This window comes from Phocoena phocoena, chromosome X (genome assembly GCF_963924675.1).
Source record: "Phocoena phocoena chromosome X, mPhoPho1.1, whole genome shotgun sequence".
NCBI lineage: Eukaryota > Metazoa > Chordata > Mammalia > Artiodactyla > Phocoenidae > Phocoena > Phocoena phocoena.
This window is the reverse complement of record NC_089240.1, coordinates 12,339,787-12,366,550: the sequence shown is the minus strand read 5'-3', so window position 1 is coordinate 12,366,550 and position 26,764 is coordinate 12,339,787. Positions and strand designations below refer to the sequence as shown.

Here is a 26,764-nt window from a genome sequence, read left to right as displayed (position 1 = left end):
CCCTATTCACTCCCCACAGCCCTCATGGCTCTCCCTCGCCCCAGCCATGTTCTCACTTCTCTACAGCTCTAGTCTGAGAAATCAGAAGGGAATTTACAGTATTAAAAAGTGGAGGAAGACATTAAAATTTTCTGACTCCAGATTTCAGAAGCAGAAATACACTTCAACATCAGTGAAGTCCCAACACCAGATTTTCAGATTGAGTGAACTAAGCCCAGAAGAAGATAAAGGCTTTGCTAGTCAGCAGGAAAAGCAATACCAGCATCAGAGGCTCCTGGTTTCCAGGTTGGAATGATTTTTATGACTACATTCTGGGAGAATTCTAGTAAAAGTTAAACCGAGAGCCTCTTTTCGATTCATGTCCTTGCTGTAGGCAGGGATACTGCAGCGGCCCCGGAGGCAGAGGTTGGGAAAGATGCTTGAACCTTCTTTTTCTGGAAGAGAGCAAAATATTGCCCAGGAAGAGGAGTCATCCGATACTAAGTGAAGTTTCCCCTTGATCTTTATAGAAGTAATTTTAGAAGTCTTCATCAGGCAAAACCAGATCCTTTCCAGATGGTGCCTTACACACCTCGTGATGCCAGAGGATCAGACCCTGCATCCCGCGGGTGCTGCCCTTGTTTCATGTGTGATCCAAGCTCTTCAGATTGATTGGGAATCTTTGGCCTCAGGTTGCCCTTGATGTCACAGGTCTTTCTGCTTTCATTTATGTATGCACAGGGGAATTGGCCTTTCCAGCTTTTGGAGCTGTATAGGTGCAGCTTGTCCTCCTAAGCCACATAAAACCACGTACCAGACCACTTAAAGCCCGAAGCTTCTATACATGAGACTTTTACAGGAAAGGGAACAATCTTCCGCTAGCATTATTTACAATTCTCTATTCTAAAACTTAAAGTACAGACATACACTTGGGCCATACCTAATCACTTGTCCTGAAGAGAGGCATTTTGCTACGTGGTGGTAAAGCAGTTGATGAATATGCTATGTATACTGTAAATAAATTTGTTATTTTTTAAAAAATAAATTTGTTATTATACGTGAGGTTTTCCATTATGAAACATCATTTGGTAAATATTTATTCAACACCTACTATGTGACAGGCCCTGTGCATTGGCCCCGGGTGAAAAGGGCAGATATGTCCATGTCCTCATGGAGTTTACATAGTTTTTCTCTGCCAAATGATGCCTTTATCAAGGATAGTAAACAATTCTGGGCTCTGGATTTTCTTTTGTGGTCTATTTACACATGCGTGTTTTTAATGAGTGTAAGCTTTTTGTTAAAATATAACATACACAGAAAAGTGCACAAATCACGTGTACAGCTCAGAGGATTTTCACCAAGTGAACTCATCTGTGAAATCAAGAAACAACATTGCCAGGCTCCAGAAGCCCCCTTTTAAACCCCATTCAGTTACTAACCTTCCCAAGGTAACCACTTTTCTGACTTCTGATACGATAGATTAGTTTTGCCTTGTTTCGAACTTTATAGAAGTGGAATCATACGTTATACAATCTGTGTCTGCCTTCGTTTGTTCAGCATTGTGCTTGTGAGATTCATCTGAGTTGTTGCATATAGCTGGGTTCGTTCATTCTCTTTGCTGTATTGTAGTCCCTTGTATACATCACAGTTCATTTATCCATTCTATCATTAAAGACATTGGGAATATTTCCAGCTTGGGGCTATTGCTGACAGTGTCACCGTCAAGATTTGAGTACATGTCTTCAGGTGGACATGTCTGTTGGGGACATGCCTATTGAGTTGGAATGCTGGGTCATAGATTATGCATATATTCATCTGTACTAGGTACTGCCACACAGTTTTCTCAAGTGTTTATATCAAGTGATAGTCCCACCAGCAGCGTATGAAAGTTCCAGTTACTCCACATCCTTGCCGAATCTGGCGTTATGTACTTTTTCATCTCTGTGTGTTTTTTAAGTTAAAAAAAATAAGTAGAACAGAACCACTGGGACTTTGTGGTAAACAATGAAACATCATAAAGTTTATGGCAACAGTGATAATCCCTCAGATTTTGGTCTGTGCCAGTGATTCAGAATGGTGTTATATTGAATTACAAACTCTGCTGAACTGTTGATCGAATCAAAGCCACTGTTTACAATGGAAAATCCTGCAAAAGTGGGTCTTTCTTACATTTTGAGCTGTGGCTTTTTCAGGCCAGCAGCGTTGGACCACCTTTTTATGCAAGAGGGCCAAGTTAGAACAAATAAAAATATTTACAGGCTGCCTTCTTTGAATTTCAAAATAGACATGGCTTTATTGAGACCTGGGGAAGAAACATGCATCTGATGTGCATTAACCTACCACATTCAGGAGAAGGGTAGAAGTGAGAAAGTTGGAGCAGCTATTAGGCAGTAAACTATTGACATTGGGTCATATTTGAGAAATGGCTGTAGGGAGACAGCTGTCATCTGGAAATTAGCTTGTCAAGCTAGGAGGGCTAACTTTTAGACTGCGACCCTAAGAAGGGGGCTATATTGGCAGCCCATCCTCCCTGCTTTAACAGCATCTCCCAAGGAGGAATTGTATATGTTAATGGATCCAGACTCCAGGCCCATGACAGAGGGTCCAGCTGAGGTAAAGATGAACCTTATTCGTGGAAAGATGGTGATGATTTCCTTTTTCTTTGCAGTCCAAGAGTTACACTCACACACCAACTTTATATTTGGACTTCAGATTGGGCCAAGGTGCAAAGCATTCCCAGCCTATTCCTAAAGGTATGATGGGCTCTGCACTTTAGTGATCATTTCAGGGGGAAAAAAAACCCACAAGGGGCTGCTTTCTCTGGAATGGACTTGTTTCTGAACCTCAACACAAAGTTCTATGAACCTTGTTTACGTTTAATTATGTTTAAATTAGCAAATACTGCTTGAGCTTTTCAAGTTAAGAAAATCAGGAGGAATTCATAGAATGTTAGGGCTGAACCGTTGGGGCCGCCCCTCATTTTATCATTGTGAACGCTGAGACCCAGCAGATGCGCTGCTTGCTCAAGGCCACGTGAGGACTCGCTGGACACGGCAGGACGTTTACCCAGGTCTCCTGACTTCTGGGCCACCTTTGACTCACAGAGTTCCTGGAGGGCAATCCAATCTGTGTTAGTTATGAACAAGTGCATTCTTGATTGAGGTACAGCTTTGGTTATGGAGGATTTACTTTTAAGTCGTCGTTTAAATCCAAAGAACAGTTAGAAAACTCCCAAGTGTTTAAGGCCGGCTTTATTTTTAAAAATGGCCACCCCTGAGGTCATTAGGCATCAGCCTCGGACCCATTGTTTTCTTCTTTGGTTTCTTTCATTCTGGCTATTTTTTAAGTACAGGAAGATTTTTTACATGAATGCATATGCCTACCTTCATACATAATTTTTATAACAATAAATGTGATAGCACGTGTGCTTGAAGTTTTAGTGCTGTGGGTTTTTCTTTTACTTTCGAGTTTGCTTTCCTCTAAACCCTTTCCCCCCCTCATCCACCCATAGCAGTATCCTCCCTGTATATCCCAGATCTGCAGTAGATGCCAGATATATCCGTGAATTAGATCTTACAGTGTTTTTCTCGACACTCACTCTTCTCCACTTTCATTTATGTGCATGTAAATATACACACATACAGGGTTATTTTGTCCTTGTTTTACTAAAATGGAATCATACCAGAAATATATGTTTTGCATCTTGCTTTTGTGACCAGACAGTACCTCATGGAAATTCCTCCGAGTCTGCTCGTATGGCTTGGTTGAACGGCGACGTTCTACGCCATGGGTTGACTACGATGCGTTTAGCTCTTCCCTGTCAGCGGGTGCTCCCCTCGTCCCCTGCGCCTGGCTACTGCGCAGTGGTCTGCGGATTCTCCATGACCCCACCAACACTTGCGTGTGTGGTTCATGTTAATTTTGACTCTGCAGTCCGCTGCCACCCTATATATTGCCTCGTAAGAGAATGTGTATCTGTCAGTTTACAAAGCTGTACTTCTAGATTATTTTGTCATTATGAATTTTAAACCTGAGATTTGTTTTCAAAAATGTTTTGGAATGCATACAAAAACAAGTAGCTTAGAAATGCATGTGTATCACTGAGTCGCTCTAAACCCACTTTAAACGAGTCTGTTAGAAACCCAGTTATGCAGCAGATCCTTTCTTTTCCAATATGCCACTTCCAGTTATAGTGTGTTCTCCCCCCCGCCGTGCCCTCACCCCCCCCGCCCCCGTATACAGTCATACACGCCTTCATTGCGTTAGGTGACAAGTCTAACGTTTGAGGCTTCCCTGTCCAGTGCCAAACAAACAATTAATTGAGGTATTGTAAAGCACTTATTATTTACAGACTCAATAGTACTGGCTGCCTGTAATCCAACATACTGGCTAGTAAAATTATACTGTACAAGTTTTATTATCAAATCATTCAAGTCAAGCTCACCTTTTGTCTTTTTTTTTTTTTTTTATCCGTCTTTCCAGGTCAAATTCCAGTATAAAATTCAAGGACTGTCTAAATTCATTTCATTTGAGTGCTTTTGTTGCATCAAATATTCCTTGAAATGTGTAGCCCATTGGCTGGGTCCTGATCATGTTTTGTTTATAATATTTTGATTGTTTTGCTACTCATGGTAAAGGGATTTGACGTGGATGTCTGGGTTTTGTTTGGCTTTTGGCATAAGCTTTGCAATCTGACTAATTTAGTGTTGACTTTCTTGTATCATCACCAAACTAAAGGGATAGCAATAGAGGCATACACTGCTACCGTCCCATTTCTGACACCAGAAAAAAGCATATGTCCCAAGGGACATCCAGTTAAGGGAGACTGGCAACATTTCTCATGAGTCAGACATGTTTTATCTGAATTCCATCCCATAAATAATATTGGAGTCGATTTTTACCATCTCTTTATTTCCTTCGGGCAAGGCACATTTCTGTAGGGCTGTGCTAATCTTGCGGAAAACAGATGTTTCATGCAGTGATGATTTGGAAGGCACTTGATATCAGAAATTGAGCTAGATGGTGCATCACTTACAAAGAATCCAATCTGTTGAGTCCCTGACAGTACCAGATTCCTCTCACATTTTTCATGTTGGTTCTTGGCTAAAGTAAGAATAAGTAGTTGTGTTTTGTGTTTTGTGTTTTTTTGCAGTGACTTTTACCATCTCTTGCAAAGCAGTCTGATTTCCCTTGCTGCGAACTGATATACAGATAGCACCATGTGTTATCATTCATTGAGAAGGACATAAATCTGTATTTCTAGGAAAATATCAATCTTTGCCGAGAACCTTGCGCCTTCTGGTCCTCCTGTCCCCTTTGTCTTCTGACTGACTGCATCAAAGTTGGGCCCTCGACAAGCACTCTGTTTGTTTTCTCCATCTTCCTTCACAGTATCCCTGCTACTTGGCATTTAAAAGCATGATCTGGAGTGTTAAAAAATGGAGGATTGTTATGGTATCGAAAAACTTAATTTTGCTTCCCTCAACTTTTAACTTTTCTTTAGAGTATATGTACATCAGTCAACAAAATTGCTTTGGAGAACATATAGCTTATCGCATTATTCTGTGGTAAGCAGAATAATGGCCCCACGAAGATGTCCACGACCTAATCCTGTAACCTTTGAATGTGTTACCTTACATGGTATAGGGAATGCTGCAGGTATGATTAAGTTAAGGATCTTGAGATGGGGAGATTAGCCTGGGTGATCCAGGCGGACTGAGGTAGTCCTAAGGATCTGTATAAATGAAAGAGGGAGATGGGAGTCAGAGTGAGAGAGAAAGAGATGTGACAATCGAAGCAGATACGTACAACAAAAACTGGTTAGAACCTACTAGGCCCAAGATGGCAGAAGGTTTGACTTCCTGTAGACCTTGAGCCTCATCATACGCTCATTGTAATACGTTAGCATGTTTATGACACACCCACAGTTGCCGTGACAGTTCCCAGGTGGACCACAAAAGGCCAGAAAAATGGCCCGTGGCCCAATTCCTGGAAATCCCCTCCCCTTCCCCAAATGAGCTGGAATACTCCTCCCACTCGTTAGCCTTTTACCCAGCCCATAAAATCTAACCTCCCCACACCCTAGAGGCCTCTCTTGCCTTCTGAGATGGACCGCACTCTGTCTATGGAGCACATATCTCCCTGGATAAATTTGCTTTCACTCTACTTCAGCTCCCTCTTGAATTCCTTCCTTTGTGAAGCCAACGACCCTCACTTGGCAGCCCGTCCCAGGGGCTCGGATGAGACCCGGGACGTGACCATTCTCTCGTGCCCCCTTCTCCTGCAACAAAGTCACATTCTCTGCGTGTAGAAAACTGATCGGAGGCAACCAGTTAGGGGCTGTTTCTCTCACCTATATGATTTTATCTGTAAAAGAGAAGGAAGATACGAAATAAATATGCCAATGTCTATGTTCATTGTTTCATCCTTTGTGCTCTTCTGAACTAAAATATTAAAGTATTGAAAATAAACAAAAACCAGTCTCTTAAGTTGAGAGGGAAAGGGATTAACAAACAATGTGGTCTAATGATGAGGACACGTCACGCAAACCCAAACTGAGGGACATTCTACAAAATAATGGGTCTGTACTTTTAATGAAGAAAATGACCGAGGAGCTATTTCAGATGAAAGGAGATTAGACATGACAACTAAATGCCGCATGTGAACCCGGATTCCATCCTGGCCTAGACGTGTTTTTTTCTTTTTGCCCTAAAAAGCATTACTGAGACAACTAGCTCAATTTGAATATCTGTACATAGCTAATAGTATTGTATTAATGGTCATAATTTTTAAACTGATACTGTATTTCATAATTTTTATAAGTGCACTAGGGTTACGTTGGGAAATATCCTTGTTTTTAGGAAATTATTTCAAGGTAACGGGGTATCGTGTCTCCAAGATTACTCGCAAATATTTCAGAAAATAAAGAATGATGTATATTTCTAGAGAGAATGTTAAAGCATATGTGATAACAGGTTAGCTTTTGGAGAATCTGGGTGAGTGGTGTATGGCAGTTCTCTATACTATTTTTGTAACTTTTCTGTATGTCTGAAATTATTTCAAAGGAAAAATTAACAAATAATTTGGTGGAATGAGGAGGGGGAAGGGAAGACCCGGTGGGTCTGCCTCCTGTCCAGGAGGCCAGGCATGAGGTCCATGGTGAGTGGGCTGCCTACCCAAGCTGAATGCAGAGCTATCTGGTGTGACCCAGAGTTTGGGTAGAGGTTTCTTCTCTCCTTAGCCCTGTTCCCCTCCCCCCTTTCGAACCCAGAGCTGACCTTTGTCATGGATTTGGCGTGCCACCAAGTCATGTTTTTCTCCTTTCTCTACACATTCATGTATAAGCAGCCATTGGAAAGTTCTTTGAAATAATGAACTTAAGACTGAGGGGGAAGGAAAATGAGCTGGGTTAAGGCAAGGAATGTAGGCCAAGAAATGCTCTCACTAGGGATGTTTGCAAGAATTGGGAACCTCCCTGGAAATGAGAGCAAATGCCACAGAAAATGATTTGTGTTTAAAAGAAAAGTTTTCCACGTCTTCTGTTGGACTGAAGAAGGGCTGACATAAATGTGTTGCCGATTAACCCAAGCTACAGGACCAGGGGTTAATGTGACCTTCATCCCAGCTCCTGTTCGTTGTCATTGACTGAGGGAGGGGAGGGGAAAGAACTTCCCAGCTGTGAAGAGCCAGTAGCTTGGAGACCACAGTTGCAGGGCCTGTGACCTCAGACAGAAATAAAAATGCCAGGATGGTATCCATTCCTGGTGCAGGACAGAAAAGTGGGAGGAAAGATAGGGGAACAAAGAAGGATGAGAAGGACCTGAAAATCTCACAAGAGAACTCTTTGATGATACAATCCTGCTCTTGGCAGAGAAGGAATTCCAAAAAAATGTGGTAGTTCGTAAACGTGTAGTAAGCATTCGCATGATTTGACTCTTGTTTTGCTATAGTTTTAAGAAAAAATGCTTAGTGGGAATTCAACTAGGTTCAGTAGAAAGCAAGTGCAGATAGACAACATGATAAAAAGAAGGAAAAAAGGAAATTGCCCTCTGTTCCTATTTTATTCCCTGTAACACTCTGTGCCTTCTAGCCAGTAGCATGAATTGTGTTATTGATGGTGAAGGTGGAGTCTGTATCCTAATGGAAGACTTTCGCAAGGAACAACAACAGGGGAATGCACATGATACATTGACTTGGCCATTCCTTTAAGCAAACGTTTGGTCCTTCTGGATAAAAGATTTAAAAAGATAAAAAGAGAAAGAAAACAGACCGAGGCAATTATGTGTAGACTAGTTTTCTGCTTGAAGGGTGAGTAGGAATGAAGCAGAGGCGGTGGAGGAGAAATGAGTTTAGAATAATCAAAATGATTCCAAATAAAAACCCACTTGAACAATTGAGACCTCTGACGTTCTGTCAAACTTGGAAACCATTAATTTTTTAATACCTTTCAACCATGAGGAGAGGATCGATTATGTCAGTCACAACACGTCCTTGCAATGGAATGCTTTGCAGTCTTTCCCAAGGATGAATTATTTCTCTGTGTTTTGGAAAGCTATCCAAAATCGAACACTGAGTTCTAGTTTTTAAGCAAATAATATATAGTGCATAAAAGAGAAAAGAAACGGAAAACACAAATACCGAATTGCTAATGGTATTTATGGGCTGAGAACAGTTAGCATGTGTCTTCAGCATATATCACGAACCTCCGTCCCCCCAAATTGGACAATGTGAAGACCCCTGGCTGTGCCTTCGTCTTTCTGTCTCCACCCACAACAAGTACACCTGAGTGGTGGCTGGTCCCTGGATGATGGGAGGCCGAGCTCAGAAGACTGAGCCATTGGGTCAGTAAGGGAGCAAAAGAGCGAGTGTGCTCTGAGCAGTTAGACTTAATTCCAGAGCCCTTACACTCATTCTCGTAAAATCTCGGGGAGGAAAAAGTGTGAAATAGGAGGATGAAAAAAATATCGTCTGGCGTCCACCTGAGTGTCTGTCTTTGTTTTGCCATCCTTCAGGCTTTCCGAACCAGACTCAGTTTATGTTAAGTTTGACCAGTCATGCCTTATCACGTGGGCCTCTCTTGCACTTTTCAACCCACCTGCCAGAACAGCCACATCCCTAGAGTCTACTTTGTCCTCTGTGATTCTTCCATGCCTGTCTTGGTTTTGTTTACTCTGCCACCACGTTGACTCTCTCACAGACTCCAGTCTGGGTCCTGCCCTTGTACCTTGGACTCGGCCCTGCATTCCCTTCGCAGATCTTCTTTTCTCCCAGAGGCACACGGAGTGATGTTCTGATTCTGTTTTGAGCTGGCCACTCCTCCATTCATGTCCCTCAGTGGTGCTGCAGCGTCCCCTGTGGGCCATAGGGACAATACGTAAATATCCGTGGAAATCCAGTGCTCGTTCCAAGAGGGCAGATAGTGGGTTGTCACTTAAAACTGTTTGGAGGGGACTTCCCTGGTGGCGCAGTGGTTAGGAGTCTGCCTGCCAATGCAGGAGACTCAGGTTCAAGCCCTGGTCCGGGAAGGTCCCACATGCCGTGGAGCGGCTAAGCCCGTGCGCCACATCTGAGGAGCCTGCATTCTGGTGCCCACGAGCCAGAACTACCGAGCCCACATGCCGCAGCTACTGAAGCCCGTGTGCTCTAGGGCCCGCGTGCCGCAACTACTGAATCCCGCACACCTAGAGCCTGTGCTCCGCAACAAGAGAAGCCACCACGATGAGAAGCCCGCGCACAGCAACGGAGACGCAACACAGCCAAAAAAAAACTGTTTGGAGGCCCAAGGAACTGAAGATAAGCCAGACTGGTGTGTCGTAGTTATTAACATGATGTTCGACCTGGAACAGCTTGTTTGTTAGTACAGCTGTTGGCATATAGATATGTAGCCAGTGAATAGCACACTGTCTACTTGGGTGGCTCTTAAATACTTGAGGCCAAGACATTTAGGTTTTGGGGTGTGTGTGTGAATGCATGCATGTGGGACTGTGCTTAAAACTTTACAGAACTTAAGTTTTAAAATGTATGTAGATCTAAAAGATTTCATCTTCAAACCTTTTGTATCTGTAACTTATATAAGTTTATATATTTGTATGTCATATGTAGAGTATTAAATATTTGATATTGTTATCTCTTTGTTCCTTTTGGCATTATGGACACTAACGTTTTAATGTCGCTGGTCCCTTTTCAGGGTGGACAAGCTTCATTTATACCATATCTGGAAATGTGTATATTGGTAAGTGATGAGTCTGTTGCTTTGGGTTCAATTGCAATGTCATTTAAACTGCTGCCAGGAAGGAAAGGTAAGATGAAACCTTTCGTGTAATTGAATACTGTGTTTCCTCCTGTTCGGCACCAGCCCCCTGTACATCCTGGTACATCCTGGTACACCCAGGGCAGGGCACCTCTCAGCTTCCAGTATATTCAGTGAGGGAGGAGAATAGGAACACCAGACGTGACAGCAGCCATTTTACTGTGGCCTGTGTGCACATGTAAGGTCCAGGTGCAATTATGTGGGTTGACACCTTGCTAGGATGTTGGCAAGCCCCATACTGATAAAGGGATGGAGCTTTAATGGGCTGCAAGGGGAGCAGGACACTATCTCCTGGGAGGTGGAAGGAGGTGAATTTGCAGTCCCAGGTGCTTCTGAGAAATCTCGAAGTCGGTTTTCTTTTATTCTGAGGGGTTGTGCATGTGTCACTTGTTGAGTCTAGTCTAGAAGGGATGTTTGAGACCCAGTCAACTCTCATTTTATAGATGAGGTATGTAAAGTCTAGAGAGCTATTAAACTTGCCAGAATTACGCATTGGTAGACCTGGGACCAGAACCAAGGGCTTGTCAATTCCACTCCCTGTGCCCCACCCCATATCCTTTGTACGATGACAACACAGGAACCACACCATCTAACTTGTCTTTTCCAGTCTAAACCCTTTAGGCAACCCAGTAGTAGAAGAGCCAGGAGTGGTGGGAGAGTGGAGCTTGTAGAGTAGGCTGGCTCCGGCCTGTATCTACTCCCACTCTCCCCATCCTCCTAGAAGCAGCATGGAGGCCAGGAAAGGTCGCTGTAGGTTTGTCAGGGCCCACTGACCAACTTCCAACTGCCAGTAGTACCTGTGTTTCTTGGCCTGAGGCTTTCTCTGGATCCTGGGAAGGCTACTCTGCCCCAGTCAGGGCAGGATGAAAGTGCTAAGGAAGCTGCCTTGCCCCTCAGGTGGGATAACGCTGAGGCCTGTGTGTGAGGCCTTTTCCTAGAGTCTCCTGGGGGCGTTATGTTCAAGCAACCCATGTGAGCGTCCTTGGTAACACATCCTTCATTGTCTGCCTTCCCTTTCCTGTCTAACTTTCCCAATTCCTGGACTGGTGTTTCCTGGGACTGCCTCCCAGATAGACTCCTTGGACTCAAATATGCACCTCAGGCAGTGCTTCTGGGAAAACCTACAGTAGGAGAACCAGCCTCCCTTCTCCCCTTCCCTGCCCCTCATGGCCGTGATGGGTGGTGTGGACGGGGTGAGGGGGATGGAGCAGAGCATCTGACCGCTCCAAGCTACAGGCCAAGAATCCCATTTCTGAGGCCCTCTGTGGTTGGCACTCTTTACCCCAACCTGTAGGGTAGCCTCCTCTGCAGTGAGCTTGCTGCCCTAGCATGGCTACTTCCTTGGACGACACACTCCCAGCCCCGGACAGCTGGCTCACTGATACTGTCTGCTGAGGGCTTGAAGGCTACACCCAAAGCCATTTAAAGCATTCTTTATATTCTCCAGGAGGGCAGTTTAATTGCCTGAAATTAATCTTCTGAAAAATAGTGGTATCACAAGCTCGTGTATTTTGATTCTATACCACAGAAATGGGCTTAGTTCCTCTTTCATTGATTAGCATTTCAGTTATGATTCAGAAGCAAAATTCATTTATTTCAGCATTTGAGAAAGTGTGAAAACAATTTAGTAGTAGTATCACAAGTCCGTGGGCACACACGTTAAACTATATTAACCACCTGGAAGGGATGAAGCGTCATTTGTTTTTATGATCTTTTGAAAATCTTGGTTATCACATAGTACTTTCTAAAATGGAGTAAAAGCCATTTTTATGGAGGTAGCACCCCTGACTTAGGATTTCAAGAGAAATAAAATAATCTGCACAAATGGAAAGTAGTAAAGCACATGGATTCTGAGGTGGTAAGGATACCAGAAATGTGTAGAATGAGAAAGGACAGGGCCACATAGCAGCTATCTTCATCATTGCGGGCCATACAGTTCCTGTTGCAGTGACTCATTCCGGCCTTTGTAGCACAAAAGCAGTCACAGGTGATACATAAATAATTGGGATGGTTGTTCCAAAACAAGTTGATTTATGGCCACTGAAACGTGAATTTCATATATTTTTCATGTGTCATGAACTACTACTCTTGGGATTGTTTTTAGCCATTTGAAAACATAAAAACCTTTCTTGGGGCTTCCCTGGTGGCGCAGTGGTTGAGAGTCCACCTGCTGATGCAGGGGACACGGCTTCGTGCCCCGGTCTGGGAAGATCCCACATGCAGCGGAGCGGCTGGGGCCGTGAGCCATGGCCGCTGAGCCTGAACGTCCGCAGCCTGTGCTCCGCAATGGGAGAGGCCACAGCGGTGAGAGGCCCGCGTACCGTAAAAAAAAAAAAAAAAAAAAAAAAAAAAAAAAAAAACCTTTCTTAGCTTGTGGGCTCTACAAAAGCTCACGTTTGACTTCGGTTTTATAGGCAAGGGAAAATTTTTCCTCTACTGTTCTAGGTTCTTTTTGGCTGGGCTATGAGTTAGATTGACATAAGACAGGTTAACAGGAGAAAAACTTAATTACATAGGTACAGGGGTCCCGTAAAATATGAGACCCAAGGGCAAGGTGGGCAGATGCCATCGTGAGGCAAAGAATGAGATAGGAACCTGAGGCTTCAAAGGGGAGGAGAGTAATTCACAGGATGATAAGAAGAGCAGATGTTTGGTAATTAGATGTTTGCCCTGCCATCCAGGTAGGTCATTCAGATGAAAGTTATCTCTGGTAATAGCTCTCTCTTTGAACCAGGCCCCTTATCTAAATTCTTTAAGGTAGTTAAGAGAGTGGTTAGAAGCTCTTCCTGAGTCTTTTGGGCCTTGACTGTCTTCAGCTCAAAACAATCTGCGTGCCAAAGTGGCACATTTTGGGGAGTCTCATTCTGAACCCCTTCAGTTTAAATGACATTGTAGAGGTTGAAGGGGAGAAAGATTAACAAATAATCTTCAAACCCTGTTTGAATCAGTAGTTAGAGCCTTGTTTCCTGACAGACCTTTAGTCCAAGAATTTAACAAGTGAAAAGGTCAGTGGTTCGAGGGGTAAGAATGACTTACACATCCACTTGTTTTTCTCGAGGTGAGGCAGGATTTTCCTGAGTCATCCCTGTTCACTGGCCTGGTCACCTCTCATGACCATGAGCCACAAGTGCAAAACATCTGGCAGGAAATGGGGTCACGGTCTGTAGTGTTGGAGCAAACTTGCATCTGTCCAGGGTAAAGTGGACCATGGAGAGAATCTCGCTCACGAAACTGCCCTCTTGGGAACTTGCTTCAGCCAACGAATAGCTGGCCAGGTGACCTCATTTGAATTTCATCTCCTTCCCTTCCTCCTCTTGACCCCTGAATGGAGATATTAATGAGAAAAACAAAAGGGCAAGAACACATCACCAGAGAAAAAGAAACAACAAAGCAGAAATAGCTATTGAATGTGTACTGACCTATCAATCTATAGAGAGAATCCAAAAAATGCTCTCTGACTTTATTGCCTCAATTTTATCTTGCTTATAAAACCAGGATGGCAGCAGGCAACCACAGATGGCAGGAACTGATAAGCAAGTAATTATCTTAAATGTCGTGTACCTCCATTCTGTTGAAATAGATGTTATAAATATGTACTTAATGTATGGGGCTGGAATAAAGAGACTGCAGTTTGGCTTGAGAAAGTAGTCTGGGGAGATTCCATAAGTGGAGATTAGGATGACTGTTAAAAATATTAATTGGGGCTTCCCTGGTGGTCCAGTGGTTAAGACTCCACGCTCCCAGTGCAGGGGCCCTGGGTTCGATTCCTGGTCAGGAAACTAGATCCCACATGCCTCAACTAAGAGTCCACATGCCACAACAACAACAAAAGATCCCGCATGCCGCAACTAAAGATCCCGCGTGCCACAATGAAGATCCCACATGCGGCAGTGAAGATCCCATGTGCCACAGCTAAGACCCGGCGCAGCCAAATAGATAATAAATTAAAAAAAATATTAATTGACGCAGGAAGTACTTAAAAGATGGACATCAGTAGATTTAGTTTTGTAAGGACAGGTGGAGTTTTGAACGTTAGAAAATGCTGGACGTTAACTAGTTGTCTAAGTTAGATATTTTAAAGTTCATGGTGAGCATAGTGAAGTCATGTAATCGCCCACTAACGACACCCTGAAGAAGAGAAGGAATTAACAGAACTAAAATAAGACAAATAGAAGTAGTACTTCCTTATTTAAGAGTACTTATTTGAGATGTTTTATGGATTTCTAGGATCTTCTTAATTTTTGATACATTGTGTTTTTTTTCAAGCCTTCTGACTGTTGAATAGTAGCTTTAAAAATTCTGCAGGAGAAAGATCTTTGACAGCAGTCTTTTTCTGAGGCAACGAGTCCTTTGACCAGCCCCCGGCTGAAATCTTATGCAGTATATGATTTAAAAAAAAAAAACAAGAAAATAAAACAACATGGTCAGAAAACCAGTAAATCCCAAGGATATTAGCTCTAAACCCCTTCCCTGCAGCTGAGATGAAAATGACATTGCATATCAACACAGAGATCAGCAGGTTACAGGAGTTTGTATCCTGTGTCCCTGAAGCTTGGGGCAGTTTATCAGCTTGCATGCCAGTCCCTTAGAAGAACCAGTATCAAATATACTGTTGGGGCTTAGAAAATACATTTAGAAATCTAAAAATATTTGTGGTTATTGAGATGACAACTAACTGGTTTATGTGGGTAGTAAAATGTTTCAAACTTATTTGAATAAGTAATTATTCATGCTCACTGTGCTCTGCGCTTTGCTTCTGGTTCTGGGGGGAATTAAAAAGTTTGACACAGCCCCTGGATCTCAATAAAGGTGGGGAAACACACTAGGAGCCCTCCGAGCTGACCTCCACTTACCCAAAACGAATTGGACTAAGCAGTGCGCCTCATTCCATGCGGAATACGTTGAATGAGGTACCTGAACGCCCAGGATGATCGGCTCCCCTGGTCCACTTGCCCCCTGCTACTCCCCCTGGCAAGTTGAAGTGGACTTAAAGGCAGGTGTGATTGTTCTCTACTCTGTTTATGCCAGTTGCACCAATGATTGCAATTATGCGATTTAATTAAATAATATTTAAATTAATGAAATAAGCTTGAAAAGAGTTTGTATTTCTAGAGCAACCAAAGTCAGATGCTTTGTAAAAGTATATTGCTAAAGAAAACTCTTAGAATTAGTATGGCAGAGATGACAGTAAAAGATTAGGGGAAACTGAAAATCTAGAAGGATTTCAGTGGTGCATTATGGGTATGCTTTATAAAGAAAGGCAGTGCTTCAATCCAATTTCTAAAAATTGGCAAATGGATGCACATTTACAATTTAATTTAAAGTACAATGTTGGAGGCAGCTTAATCTTTTTCAATTAATGATCCGGATTGCATCAGATAAGAAGGCTTCAAGTATACATACAAAATTGATGATATCAAAATCTGTGATAGAAGTACCAGAATGTACGGAACAGAGGGTAAGTGGGACAGTAGTTCTTGTAAAGAGAAGAAGAAAAAGGAAATTTTGTGTATGGGGAGAAGTTTCACAGCAATAAACCACACACTGAAGATGCAGCACTAACTTTAAAATGTTTTAAAGTATTTTGCCCTTTCATGACTGTTTACGCAAACAGAAATATTTGCAATTCGTTTTCAGTTAAATTTTCCTTAACTGCACTATTAGATATCTTGGCGAAGCTTCCCGATGGAAACTATTTATTATCTGATTTGGCTCGATTTATAATTGAAAGTAGTCAGAACCAATAAAATATATTTTCTTTGAGACTTATTTTAGGTTGAGGAGATAACCAGATGGGTAAAACAGCATAGAAATAACATGAAGATGGAATCAGTCTTTGCTTTATGTGATCCTGCTTTAAACATTTTATAAAATAATACAGAAGCTAAAGGTACACTTAGAATGATTAATCTTAAAAACCTGACTTTCCAGTGTCTATAAAAAAGGTTTGCCGGGCTTCCATGGTGGCGCAGTGGTTGAGAGTCCGCCTGCCGATGCAGGGGACACAGGTTCGTGCCCCTGTCCGGGAAGATCCACATGCCGCGGAGCCTGCGCGTCCAGAGCCTGTGCTCCGCAACGGGAGAGGCCACAACAGTGAGAGGCCCGTGTACCGCAAAAAAAAAAAAAAAAAAAAGTTTGCCTTATGGTGGAGCATTTCAAATGGCCTTTTCAGAATCAATACTGTGATTCCTCTCCTAGATCAGCAAGGAGAATGAGCGGAAATTGCATTCCGTATAAAATTAGAATGAGAACTCTTAGGGAAACATGAACTCTGTTTCTAAATTAAGATTTTCTCATAGACCAATGACTGGCAGTCGAGCAAGCTACCCTGATAGGAGGTGCAGAGAAATCCCAGTTCAGCATGATTTTTGAGAGCTGTCTCTTGCCAGCTCACTCCATTAAAACATAGTGAAGGGGCTTTATAAATCATTTTGCTCTCTGTATCATAAAACATCCTACATGATAAAATTAGGGGTCAGGGGTAGACCACATGGGTAATGGGTGTTACATATGAATTCATTGAAGATAAAGACATGGTTCATTGCTCCCAGGGAATCTCAGTAAAGCACACTTAATGCTGCTTTATCTCACAGTTTAAAATATTACCCCAATCTAAATGAGATGATCCTTAGACTCTGAGACCCCTCTTTCTATGGCCACATCCTTGCATGAGTGGAAAATCAGCGGAGTTCTATCATTCACTGCCGTGACATCTGTTAACCTAAATCCTTGGGAGAGAAGAAACCTTCAGTGATGTGCTGGGGCTCGCTCTTGCTGGAGCAGGTTGTGTACCTCTTCCCTGGCCTCAGATTGGTAGCTTGAAATTGGCCACAACGGGAGCATTTAAACCATGGAAATTGGCACACAGTACAAATCAGGTTTGTTTTTCCCCTTGTCCCCGAAAGCCGGTTGGTAAACATTAACTAGCACACCACTGCCTCTGAGACAGAAGTTCCTAAGCTTTTTGTGCCATGAACCCTTTTGACATTTGCCAAGGCCCCACCTCTGAACAATGTTTTTTGGGTTTTTTTAAAATTTAATTCAGTGGTGTCATTAAAAGGTTAAAAGAACAAGTCTGTGATACAGTTCCACGTGTGCTTCTCTGATGACATTTGAAATAACATGATCCAGAAGCAGGTCTACTTTAAATTGTTAAGTAGTGATTAACATACACTTATTTTGAGATCTTTACAATGCTAATGTGATATGAAAATATCCGTGATTTCTACTGGAAACAAAATCATTGGTCCAGCTAATACTGCTGTGGTTTTCTGGCTACAGTCATGACTGAAAGAAAGGCCACATTTCAGTTAGGTGTTCGTGAAAATAAAGATGTCATTTGTCTCCCATGCAAGTCCATGATTGCTCTGAATTCAATCCATGGACCCCTTGGGAACACGTTGACTCCAGGTTAAGAAGTTCTCTGTTAGAATCCTATTTCACGTTTGCAAGCATCAGAATGAACCCTGCTGCTTCATGTAGGTTATCTCCAAAGTGGAGGTGAAAGGGAGGCCTTCTCTAGAAAATATGACTATGTTTGAACTCCAGTCAGTATTCACAAAATTCACAAATTATGTTTAGATGGTAATTCCTCAAGCTACTGCTTTTGCTTAAGTAAGTGCTTCCATGCTGATTATTCAGCTTTAGCTGTATCATGTCAGGTGAATGCCCTTTTTTTTTATAGTCCAGAATGTCACGCAGACATCGTTACGGGCTTCTCAGCCTGCCCGGAGTCTCCCCTCTGTTGTGTGTTCACGTGTCTGGTTTTCAGTCAGCTGAAAGGCCCAGCCAAGTCCCACCCGCGCCTGCTGTGGCCGTTCAGGCCGCTGCGTGATGCTGCTTCTAGGGAGAATCGTGTTCTTCGGCTCTTCTCTCTCCCATTGTTGCCCAATCTTTCTTTCTCCACTCCACCTCTCAAACCCATTCCTTTCTCTCTGTGTCCACTCTCCCAGTTCAGACTGGAATTCATTTCCACTGAGACTGTTAGAATAAACTCCCAACAGGTCATCCTAACTTCAGTCGTGCCCTCTCCCATTTATTCTGTGCTCTGCTTTCAGTTATTTCTCCAAGACACAGATCTAACCATTTCCCACTCACACCCTCTCCTCAGAGGTCCTCCGTTTTATACGAATAAGCATGGCCTTCATGTCTTCCCTTGACCTGAAGCAAGTGTGCATTGCCATCGTTCCTCCCAGAAGAATGTTCCAGCAATGATAGAAGGTTCACCCGGGCATGCCCTGCACATTGCCAGCCCCTCACCTTTGCACAGTCTGTCCTCTTGTCTAGAGCACCCTTTATCGTAGCTTTGCCTTTTATCGGTCTATCTGATCCTGCAGAGCTCTGCAGTCCCTGTTCTCTCTTTGAACTTTGTTTATTCCTTTCTTATTGCCTTTAACACACAATTTCATTTGTATTATTTTTTCTGTTTCATCTGTGAGCCTTAATATAGGAGGGATGGAAATATATCTATCCTGAAACCTCCCCACTCCCGCAGCATTTAGCATAGGGCCTTGTACATAGTTCCACAGGTGTTGTTCACTAGCTCTCCAACTTACCTGTTTTCCAGTTGAATTAGTCTCTGTTTTATGAATATATATTTACTTTCTCTCAGTGAGATTTTGAGTTATTTGTATGTGAGGAATCGGCTTTGCGCTTCTTTCCATTTTCTCACAGTGCTGGGCAGTTAGTTGAAGGTGTTCAATAAATACTTGTGGAAAGGAATTAATGATGGAATTTACTGATTTTCCTAAGCATGCTTAAATCTTTTGAGGTTTATAATTGACCCAAGGAAACACTCTTATTAGCATGTAATGCCAAGGACTTTGCTTATTAATTAACCTATTAGGCATGACATTGAAAGTGTAAGTGGAAACATAATACAGGATTCACTTCCTTGTCCTTTTCTACATTGAAAAGCAGCCAGTTTTGGACTTTAATAGTAGCAAATACCATCAACGAGATTTCAGGAGATTCCTAAGTTGGTTGTTTCTGAGCTTGAAATTCATATTATGGTGCCGTGTAGTTAACCAAGTTTGTAATCGTATGAGAAATGTACTACCATGAGGACTAAATTAAGTGCGTCGTCTTTTTTGTAGGACCTGATGACACGCAACAAAAAATAGAACCTCATCACACAGCCGTGCTGGGGGAAGGTGACAGTGTCCAGGTGGAGAACAAGGTTTAGTATTAAAAATCTTTAATTCTCTTTTTTCAAACATTTTTTTTTGCATTTAAAAATTTTAATTTTTTTTTTTTTTTTTTTTTTTCTTTTGCGGTACGCGGGCCTCTCACTGTTGTGGCCTCTCCCGTTGCGGAGCACAGGCTCCGGACGCGCAGGCTCAGTGGCCATGGCTCACGGGCCCAGCCGCTCCGCGGCATGTGGGATCTTCCCGGACCGGGGCACGAACCCGTGTCCCCTGCATCGGCAGGCGGACTCTCAACTGCCGTGCCGCCAGGGAAGCCCTAATGGAATTTTTAAAGGTTACTTTCCATTAACAGTTATTAAAAAATATTGGCTCTATTCCCCATGTTGTATAATACACTTTTGAGCCTACCTCACACCCAATGATTTGTACCTCCTAATCCCTCACCCCTGTCTTGCCCCTCCCCCAGCACTGGTAACCACTAGTTGTTCTCTGTATCTGCTTCTTTTTTGTCACTAGTTTGTTGTATATTTTAGATTCCACATATAAGTGATATCATACAGTATTTGTCTTTCTCTGACTTACTTCACTTAGCATAATGCCCTCCAAGTCCATCCATGTTGCTGCAAATAACAAACTTTCGTTCTTCTTTATGGCTGAGTAATATTCCATTGTATATATGTACTGCATCTTCTTTATCCATTCATCTGTTGATGGACACTTAGGTTGCTTTAATTTTCTTAACTTGTACTTTCTACTAGTTTCTAGGAAAATGCCGAAATCTCCTGTGTACCTGGAAAATTTTTTCTCTTCCTCTGGGAAAGAAACTATGCCACAAGTTTATCAGCCCCTTTCATTAACTTCTGTTATTTCTACTGGTTTATTTTAAGCTTTTATCTACACTGATTCGTCATCTTTAGGAATCATTGAAAGTCCGTATTGTTTACCCCTAGAAACTTGAATCTGAAGGCAGCTCTTCCTTGTCTCTCACTTTTTCTTTCTTTATACACTTGATTGATTTTATCGTTAGCATAAGTAAAAATGGATCAGCCCTTTAGGGGTATAAATATAGATCTACACACATATTCCCATGGAGCCCTCTGAAAGTCAGCCCCACGTTGAACTGAGAGGAACATATGATCCATTTTGTAGTCCTTTTGTGTTGAGTCCTTGCTTTTTAAGTAAAGTTTCTGATATTTTAGGAGTCCAAGGAGCTTTTTTTAATCCAGGTTGCCAGGTTTCTTCCTTGTGTTCATTCCTTCATTCCCTTGGACTGTTCGCTTACCGTCCTGTGAGCCTATTAAACCCACCTGGCCACTTTGTGACATTCCAATAAGGAGAACTGAAGAGACGGTTGTGCAGAAGCTCCTGCAAAGATGAATTTTGAAAAGTAGGGATGAAAACTATGTTGGCGTGCAGGTGACTGGCAGAGAGGCCATCTGACTGACTGCCCGCCCTCCGGCCCTGGTGTGGTAGAACGCAGTGGATGTGAGGAATGATTGTATCTTAACCCCCTTTGCTGACAAGCTCCCCTACTGCTGCTTTAATCCTCTGCAACACCTCCAGGAGCAGTGAAGTAAGGCGAAGCAAAACGCCATGAGCTCCAGAGGAAATGCGTATCTCAGGGTCTGTGCTCCCTATAATTAGGTCGAACTGTATGGAACTGCCACTTCTGACCTTCAGAAATGGCGATTTCGTCTGTTTTCACCCAGTGCACGGACGAGGCGTGGAAGCTATATGTAGACCAGACCCTACTGACGGCAGATTAGTCTGTGACATTGTCTGGTTTAACTCGACAATCTCAGTCCTTCCTATACTATAGCAGAGGGCACATTGCAGGTGATAAGGGTTTGGAAGCTGAAGCAGAACACCAGCAAGAAGTGGTGAGGGGGTCCAGAAAGAGAGAGGCAGCAGGATGGAAAAGGCTTGACTGGAACCATCAGTTCCTTGGCCCCAGGGGCATGGTTCTGTTGTGTGCCCTTCTGTAATTTTGACTGTGTATAAGTGTAGCCTGAGCCATCAAGACATTAGAAAGAGTTCTGTGAAAAAATTTATTCCGAAAAATTCACCTTTAAATCGGCACGTATCACTTACATCCGTGAAGAGTAGAAAGTCCCCCTTAGATACAACGGGAGGAGCCTGTTTGGACACAGTTCTCAAACCCCCTGAGCTTCGTTCATTTTCTCCTTCTGCACAGTTGAAATAATGATGCTAACTGCGTGGGGCTGTCAGATCGACTGTGTGAGATTACGTAGGTCAACAGTCTAGGCCACATCTAGCACGGGGATCAGTACTTTATGCCCAACAGGCTAGATTTAAACTTTTTCTGTTGAACCCCAGCTACACCTGTTCATTTCCGTTTGTCTGTGGATGCTTTCACGCCACAGTGTCGAGCTACGTGGTTGCAACAGAGACTGGATGGCCCACAAAGCCTAAAATCTTTATTCCCTGGCTCTTTACGAGGACAAGTTTACTCATCCCTGGTCTGGTACATAGTGGGTGCCCAATGATGGTAGCTGGAAAGGTCACTGATCTAAACACCTGATGTGACAGGTGGTCATGCCACGTACATGTTACCTAGTGAGGATTTATACCTTAGGCCCCAAGGTTTAGGGCACATGAGTTTCTACAAAGGTCCTAAAGGACCCTGATTCACTCGGGCTCCAGGCCAGTGGTATCTTCACTTGGAACTAGACTTACCCTGAGGATTAAAGAAGGAAGCTGTGCCTTCCCAGTTCTCCCTTATTCCCATGTGCGTGGAGTTGTGGACAGGAATGAGGAGTTCATATATAGGCCCCAGCTTCCTTCTGGCACCGCTCTCCCTGCCCTTTCTCTGCTTCTTACTCTGTGTCTTCACCATCATGCGTGTCTTCCTGGTGGCTCAGGAGCCTGGGAAGTTTCCTCTAGAATGGCCAGTCCTCCAGGGCAGGCAAGGAGGGCAGGGAGGAGTTGATGTATCGATAGATCACATCTTTTCTCTCCCCAGGTTTCCCGGCTCCATTTTAGCATTTGACTCATCTTAGACCAGCACATATTAGGCTGCAGGGACCCCTACCTTTTTCACTCAGAGTGTGGATTGTCTTTTGTGACTGTATTCTGAAGTCTTCCATGGTGGGTAGCAACTGCAGGGGGCTTGGTTTATGCTAGATTGAAGAGTTCTTAAGCCAGACTCTCTGACTTCTTAGAGGAAGCCTAAACCCCAGCAGTGCCTTCAGAATGGCCTTAACTTTTTCATTGTTCTTAGAGATGGGGATCAACCCTGGGCTCCTCTGGACATTTAAGCCTGGACTGTAATGGTCACCCTGGAACAACCTCTGTTTCAAGCGTTAAAGCTCCCTGTGCTGCTTTGGCCCACGATTGGTACCCTGGTTGCCAAGATGGCTCCATGATCAGGAGCACATGGATTTGATATGAAGACTTGATCTCAGCTTAAAACTCATGTTTATACTAGTGTCCTATTGAGAAAGTCTTAAGCCTCGTGGATTAGCAAACTTACGTGTAGTTTGTCAAGGTAGGCAATCAGTTCCTCAATGACTGCCGTCAAAACCATCCTTGAGAATAAGGATACTCCTTAACTGGCACCATTCATGGGGAATTCATTAAACTAATACAGATTAATATTTGATTAAAATAAAGATCGAGGGCTTCCCTGGTGGCGCAGTGGTTGGGGGTCCGCCTGCCGATGCAGGGGATGCGGTTCGTGCCCCGGTCCGGGAGGATCCCACGTGCCGTGGAGCGGCTGGGCCCGTGAGCCGTGGCCGCTGAGCCTGCACGTCCGGAGCCTGTGCTCCGCGACGGGAGAGGCCGCGACGGTGGGAGGCTCACGTACCACAAAAAAAAAAAAAAAAGATCGAAAGAAAACTAAAACACCCTTTTAAAGCTAGAGACAACTTTTTGCTGATGTGCTGATTCATAATAAAATAAACCATTAATCTTCAAAAACTGGTAACAGTTCACTGTTTTCTCTTTCAGTTGGCCTAAGAAGTATAAACAGTGAAGTCTAGTAAGAACAATTACACGCAGTGAAGTCCTGTTAAAGCTCAGTTTCTTTCTGATAATGTTTTCAGGTAATATTTCACCCTAATAAATGTTCCTGATGCAAAAGCATGCCCTTAGTTTCCTTCTCGGAGTCCCACTGCCATCTCAAGCTTTGTATTTCTGATTAATCAAACAAACTCTGAGTACATACAGTGTAGAAGTTATCAACACCTTAAATAAATCCTAGCGCCTTCATCGGGGCTTCGATCATTTATTGTTGGTGTCAGTGGAACTCAAGACATGTCTTGCCAGTATTTATGGAATAACAGAGCAATTTGTAAAAGTAAATTATTATGTAAACCCAGAAGGGCCTGACTCAAAACTAGGAACTCTGAGAAGGTGTGCCAAAGTGAAAGACATGGTCTGGGCCCCAAGAGATCGTGAGTTTCAGTTGGGGCACCTGTCCATGAAGCAGTAAGTGAACTTCTGTTGCCTTTGCGTGAGGGTCTCTTCATCAGAACCTAACAGGGCACTGACTTAGATCCACACAGGGACTCATGATCTTAAACAAGTCTTGCTTTCTCTTTGCTTTGGCCTGATTTTCATCATTTGACACTGTACCCAAGGTCACCATAGAGGAGGGCTTTTCAAGATAGCAGCATTCGGGACTTGGAGCCACAAAAGCACTCTACTGAATATCCAGAAAGATGACCAGCTTTCACCAAAGAAGGCCAGTTAAGGGAGGAAGAAGGATGCACCTAAGAAAAAAGAAAAAGGCCCAAAACACCTGGCTTAGGTTAGAGGAGAAGGGGCCAGGGAGAGGTTAATTTTGTAAAAAAAAATCATTCAGAGAAGCTTGGACCAGGCTTCAGCTTGCTTTTTTTTTTTTTTTTTTTTTTTTTTGCGGTACGCGGGCCTCTCACTGTTGTGGTCTCCCCCGTTGCGAAGCACAGGCTCCAGACACACAGGCCCAGTGGCCATGGCTCACAGGCCCAGCTGCTCCGCAGCATGTGGGATCTTCCCAGACCGGGGCACGAACCGTGTCCCCTGCATCGGCAGGCGCACTCCCAACCACTGTGCCACCAGGGAAGCCCGCTTTTTTTTTTTTTTTAATTTTTATTGGAGTTTAGTTGCTTTACAATGTTGAGTTAGTTTCAGGTGTACAGCAAAGTGAATCAATTATACATATACTTATATCCAACTCTTTTTAAAATTCTTTTCCCATTTAGGTTACTACAGAGCACTGAGCAGAGTTCCCTGTGCTATACAGTAGGTTCTTATTTATCAGTTTTATACATAGTAGTGTATATATGTCAATCCCAATCTCCCAATTCATCCCACCCCCCTTTCCCCCTTGGTATCCATATGTTTGTTCTCTGTGTCTGTGTCTCTATTTCTGCTTTGCAAATAAGTTCATCTGTATCATTTTTCGAGATTCCACGTGCAAGCGGTATTTGTTTTTCTGTTTCTGGCTCACTTCCAACCTTCAGCTTTCTGAAACGGGAAGCCGAACTCCCAAACAACTCAGCACCCAGCAGTTGAATCATTTTTCATTTCAGACCAAATGCAAGTGTCCTTTTATCCTACTGTCTGACTTATAAATGAAAGTCATCATTTGATTTGAGTAATATTAAAAGGAGCAAAAGTTGTATTTTGAACACTTTATTATTATTCCAAACTGTGTAAACTGTAGGACACGTTTGTCACTCACAAAAGACGCATCTTCTGAATCAAGAAACTTACATTCTGAGGAGTCGCACACCCATGACACAAGGAGGTAGGCCTTTCCTTTCCCCTTCTCTCGTGACCCCCGACCCTTTCTCCTCTGCCTCCTGACCCTAGAACTCAAGTGTGTATCCCCTCCAAAACCAAACACCTCGAAACACTTTTTAGTGATGTCTTCCCTCAGATTAAATTATAAATGATGTAGCACCAGCGATCAGAACTATTTTTCTAAGATACTTTTCTTGAATATGTCATTTGATTCGCACTGAAATTCCACCCCTTCAAAGCCCTTAGGTAGAAACCGTCCCCTTTCTTGGGGACTGTTGGGCTATTGCATAGTAGTATATGCACAGTTTAACTTATTCATAACACTGGGTCATCAGCATGTGTATTAATTACTGTGCTGAGCTATAAAGTGGGACGATGTCTTTAGGGCCTACTGGCTACCACAGTAAGTGGTCCTAGACTAATTTTTAAGCCTCTGTGCCTGTTTTTCATAGTTTTTTTGGTGTGTGTTTAATTTCCATAATTGATGTTAAGCTGTCCGTTTCCTTGTATTGCTGTATAGTAGTGCTTTCCTGTCTTCTAGCTTTGAATCTCATGGATCTGATAACCGCAAAGCTTAATTATTAACGTTGTGTATAATGTGAGAATAAGTGGAGACTGAGTGAGGGTCTGTACTAAGGTTAAAAGACTAAACTTTAGTACATGGTGTTTATGACATCTGTTTTTAAAATTTGAATTAGCAGACGCCTTTTTAGCTTACTCTGATTTTCAGCTGAGTTCACATTGGCATATTTTGACAGCAAATTGGGTTATGGATACATAAGGTGATGTGTAAATAAATACAGGCCTGGGAATGGTTAAACAGATGTTTTTTAAACATGAAGAAATGATTAAAGCATCCACTGGGTGGATGTACTAAATGCACAGCCCTGGGACTGTAGGGAGTAAATTAAGACTTTTGCAGAAACCATTCGACCCTAAATTCCCTTTTAATTTTTTAAAGTTAGAGGCAGAAGGGGAAATAAATGTCGGTTCTGTAAGATACAAATATTTCTAACTACATGGAAGATTAAAGACTTCGTTCTTCATATGCTTCATGTTAATTGAATCCAGTGATAAATCTTCTGGTACTAGTAACATTAGAATTATTTCTAATTAAAGAGCTTTATATGAGTAGGAGCATATAATATATTATCACATATTTATATTATCACAAGTGTGGTGGGAGGTTCTTCTGCTGGTTTCTCTGGCATTACTGGGTCAGAGGACATCAGCGATAGGAGGGCTTGAAGTCATATTGTCAAAGTGCTCTCTAGAAAGATTACAGCACCCACTTAAAATCTCCCAAATGAGGTATAGAAAAGTTTATATTTCCCTGCATCCACACTAGCACTGGATTTAATAATTAATATTTCTTTTCAGTTTCAGGGAAAAAAACCTAATCTTAATTCTAAACAAAAACTTTTAGAGACTTTAACACAAGAGGACCCTTTTGGAGAGAAATTTGCCTGAGCAGGTATCTCGGGGATTTAAAAAAAAATAAATTTATTTATTTTTTTGTTCATTTTTGGCTGCATTGGGTCTTCATTGCTGTGCGCAGGGTTTCTCTAGTTGCAGCGAGCGG

General features: G+C 42.8%; 1 protein-coding gene across 1 annotated transcript in view; it reads left to right on the top strand.

Annotated features, from left to right (window-relative positions):
* Positions 1 to 26,764, top strand: part of PIR (pirin) — a 99,240-nt gene that overhangs the window by 61,481 nt on the left and 10,995 nt on the right. Inside the window, exons 5-7 of the mRNA XM_065901120.1 lie at positions 2,648 to 2,732; positions 10,166 to 10,210; positions 19,384 to 19,466. Of these exons, the coding sequence (XP_065757192.1) occupies positions 2,648 to 2,732; positions 10,166 to 10,210; positions 19,384 to 19,466 (213 nt within the window). The remainder of the gene's footprint in view (positions 1 to 2,647; positions 2,733 to 10,165; positions 10,211 to 19,383; positions 19,467 to 26,764) is intronic.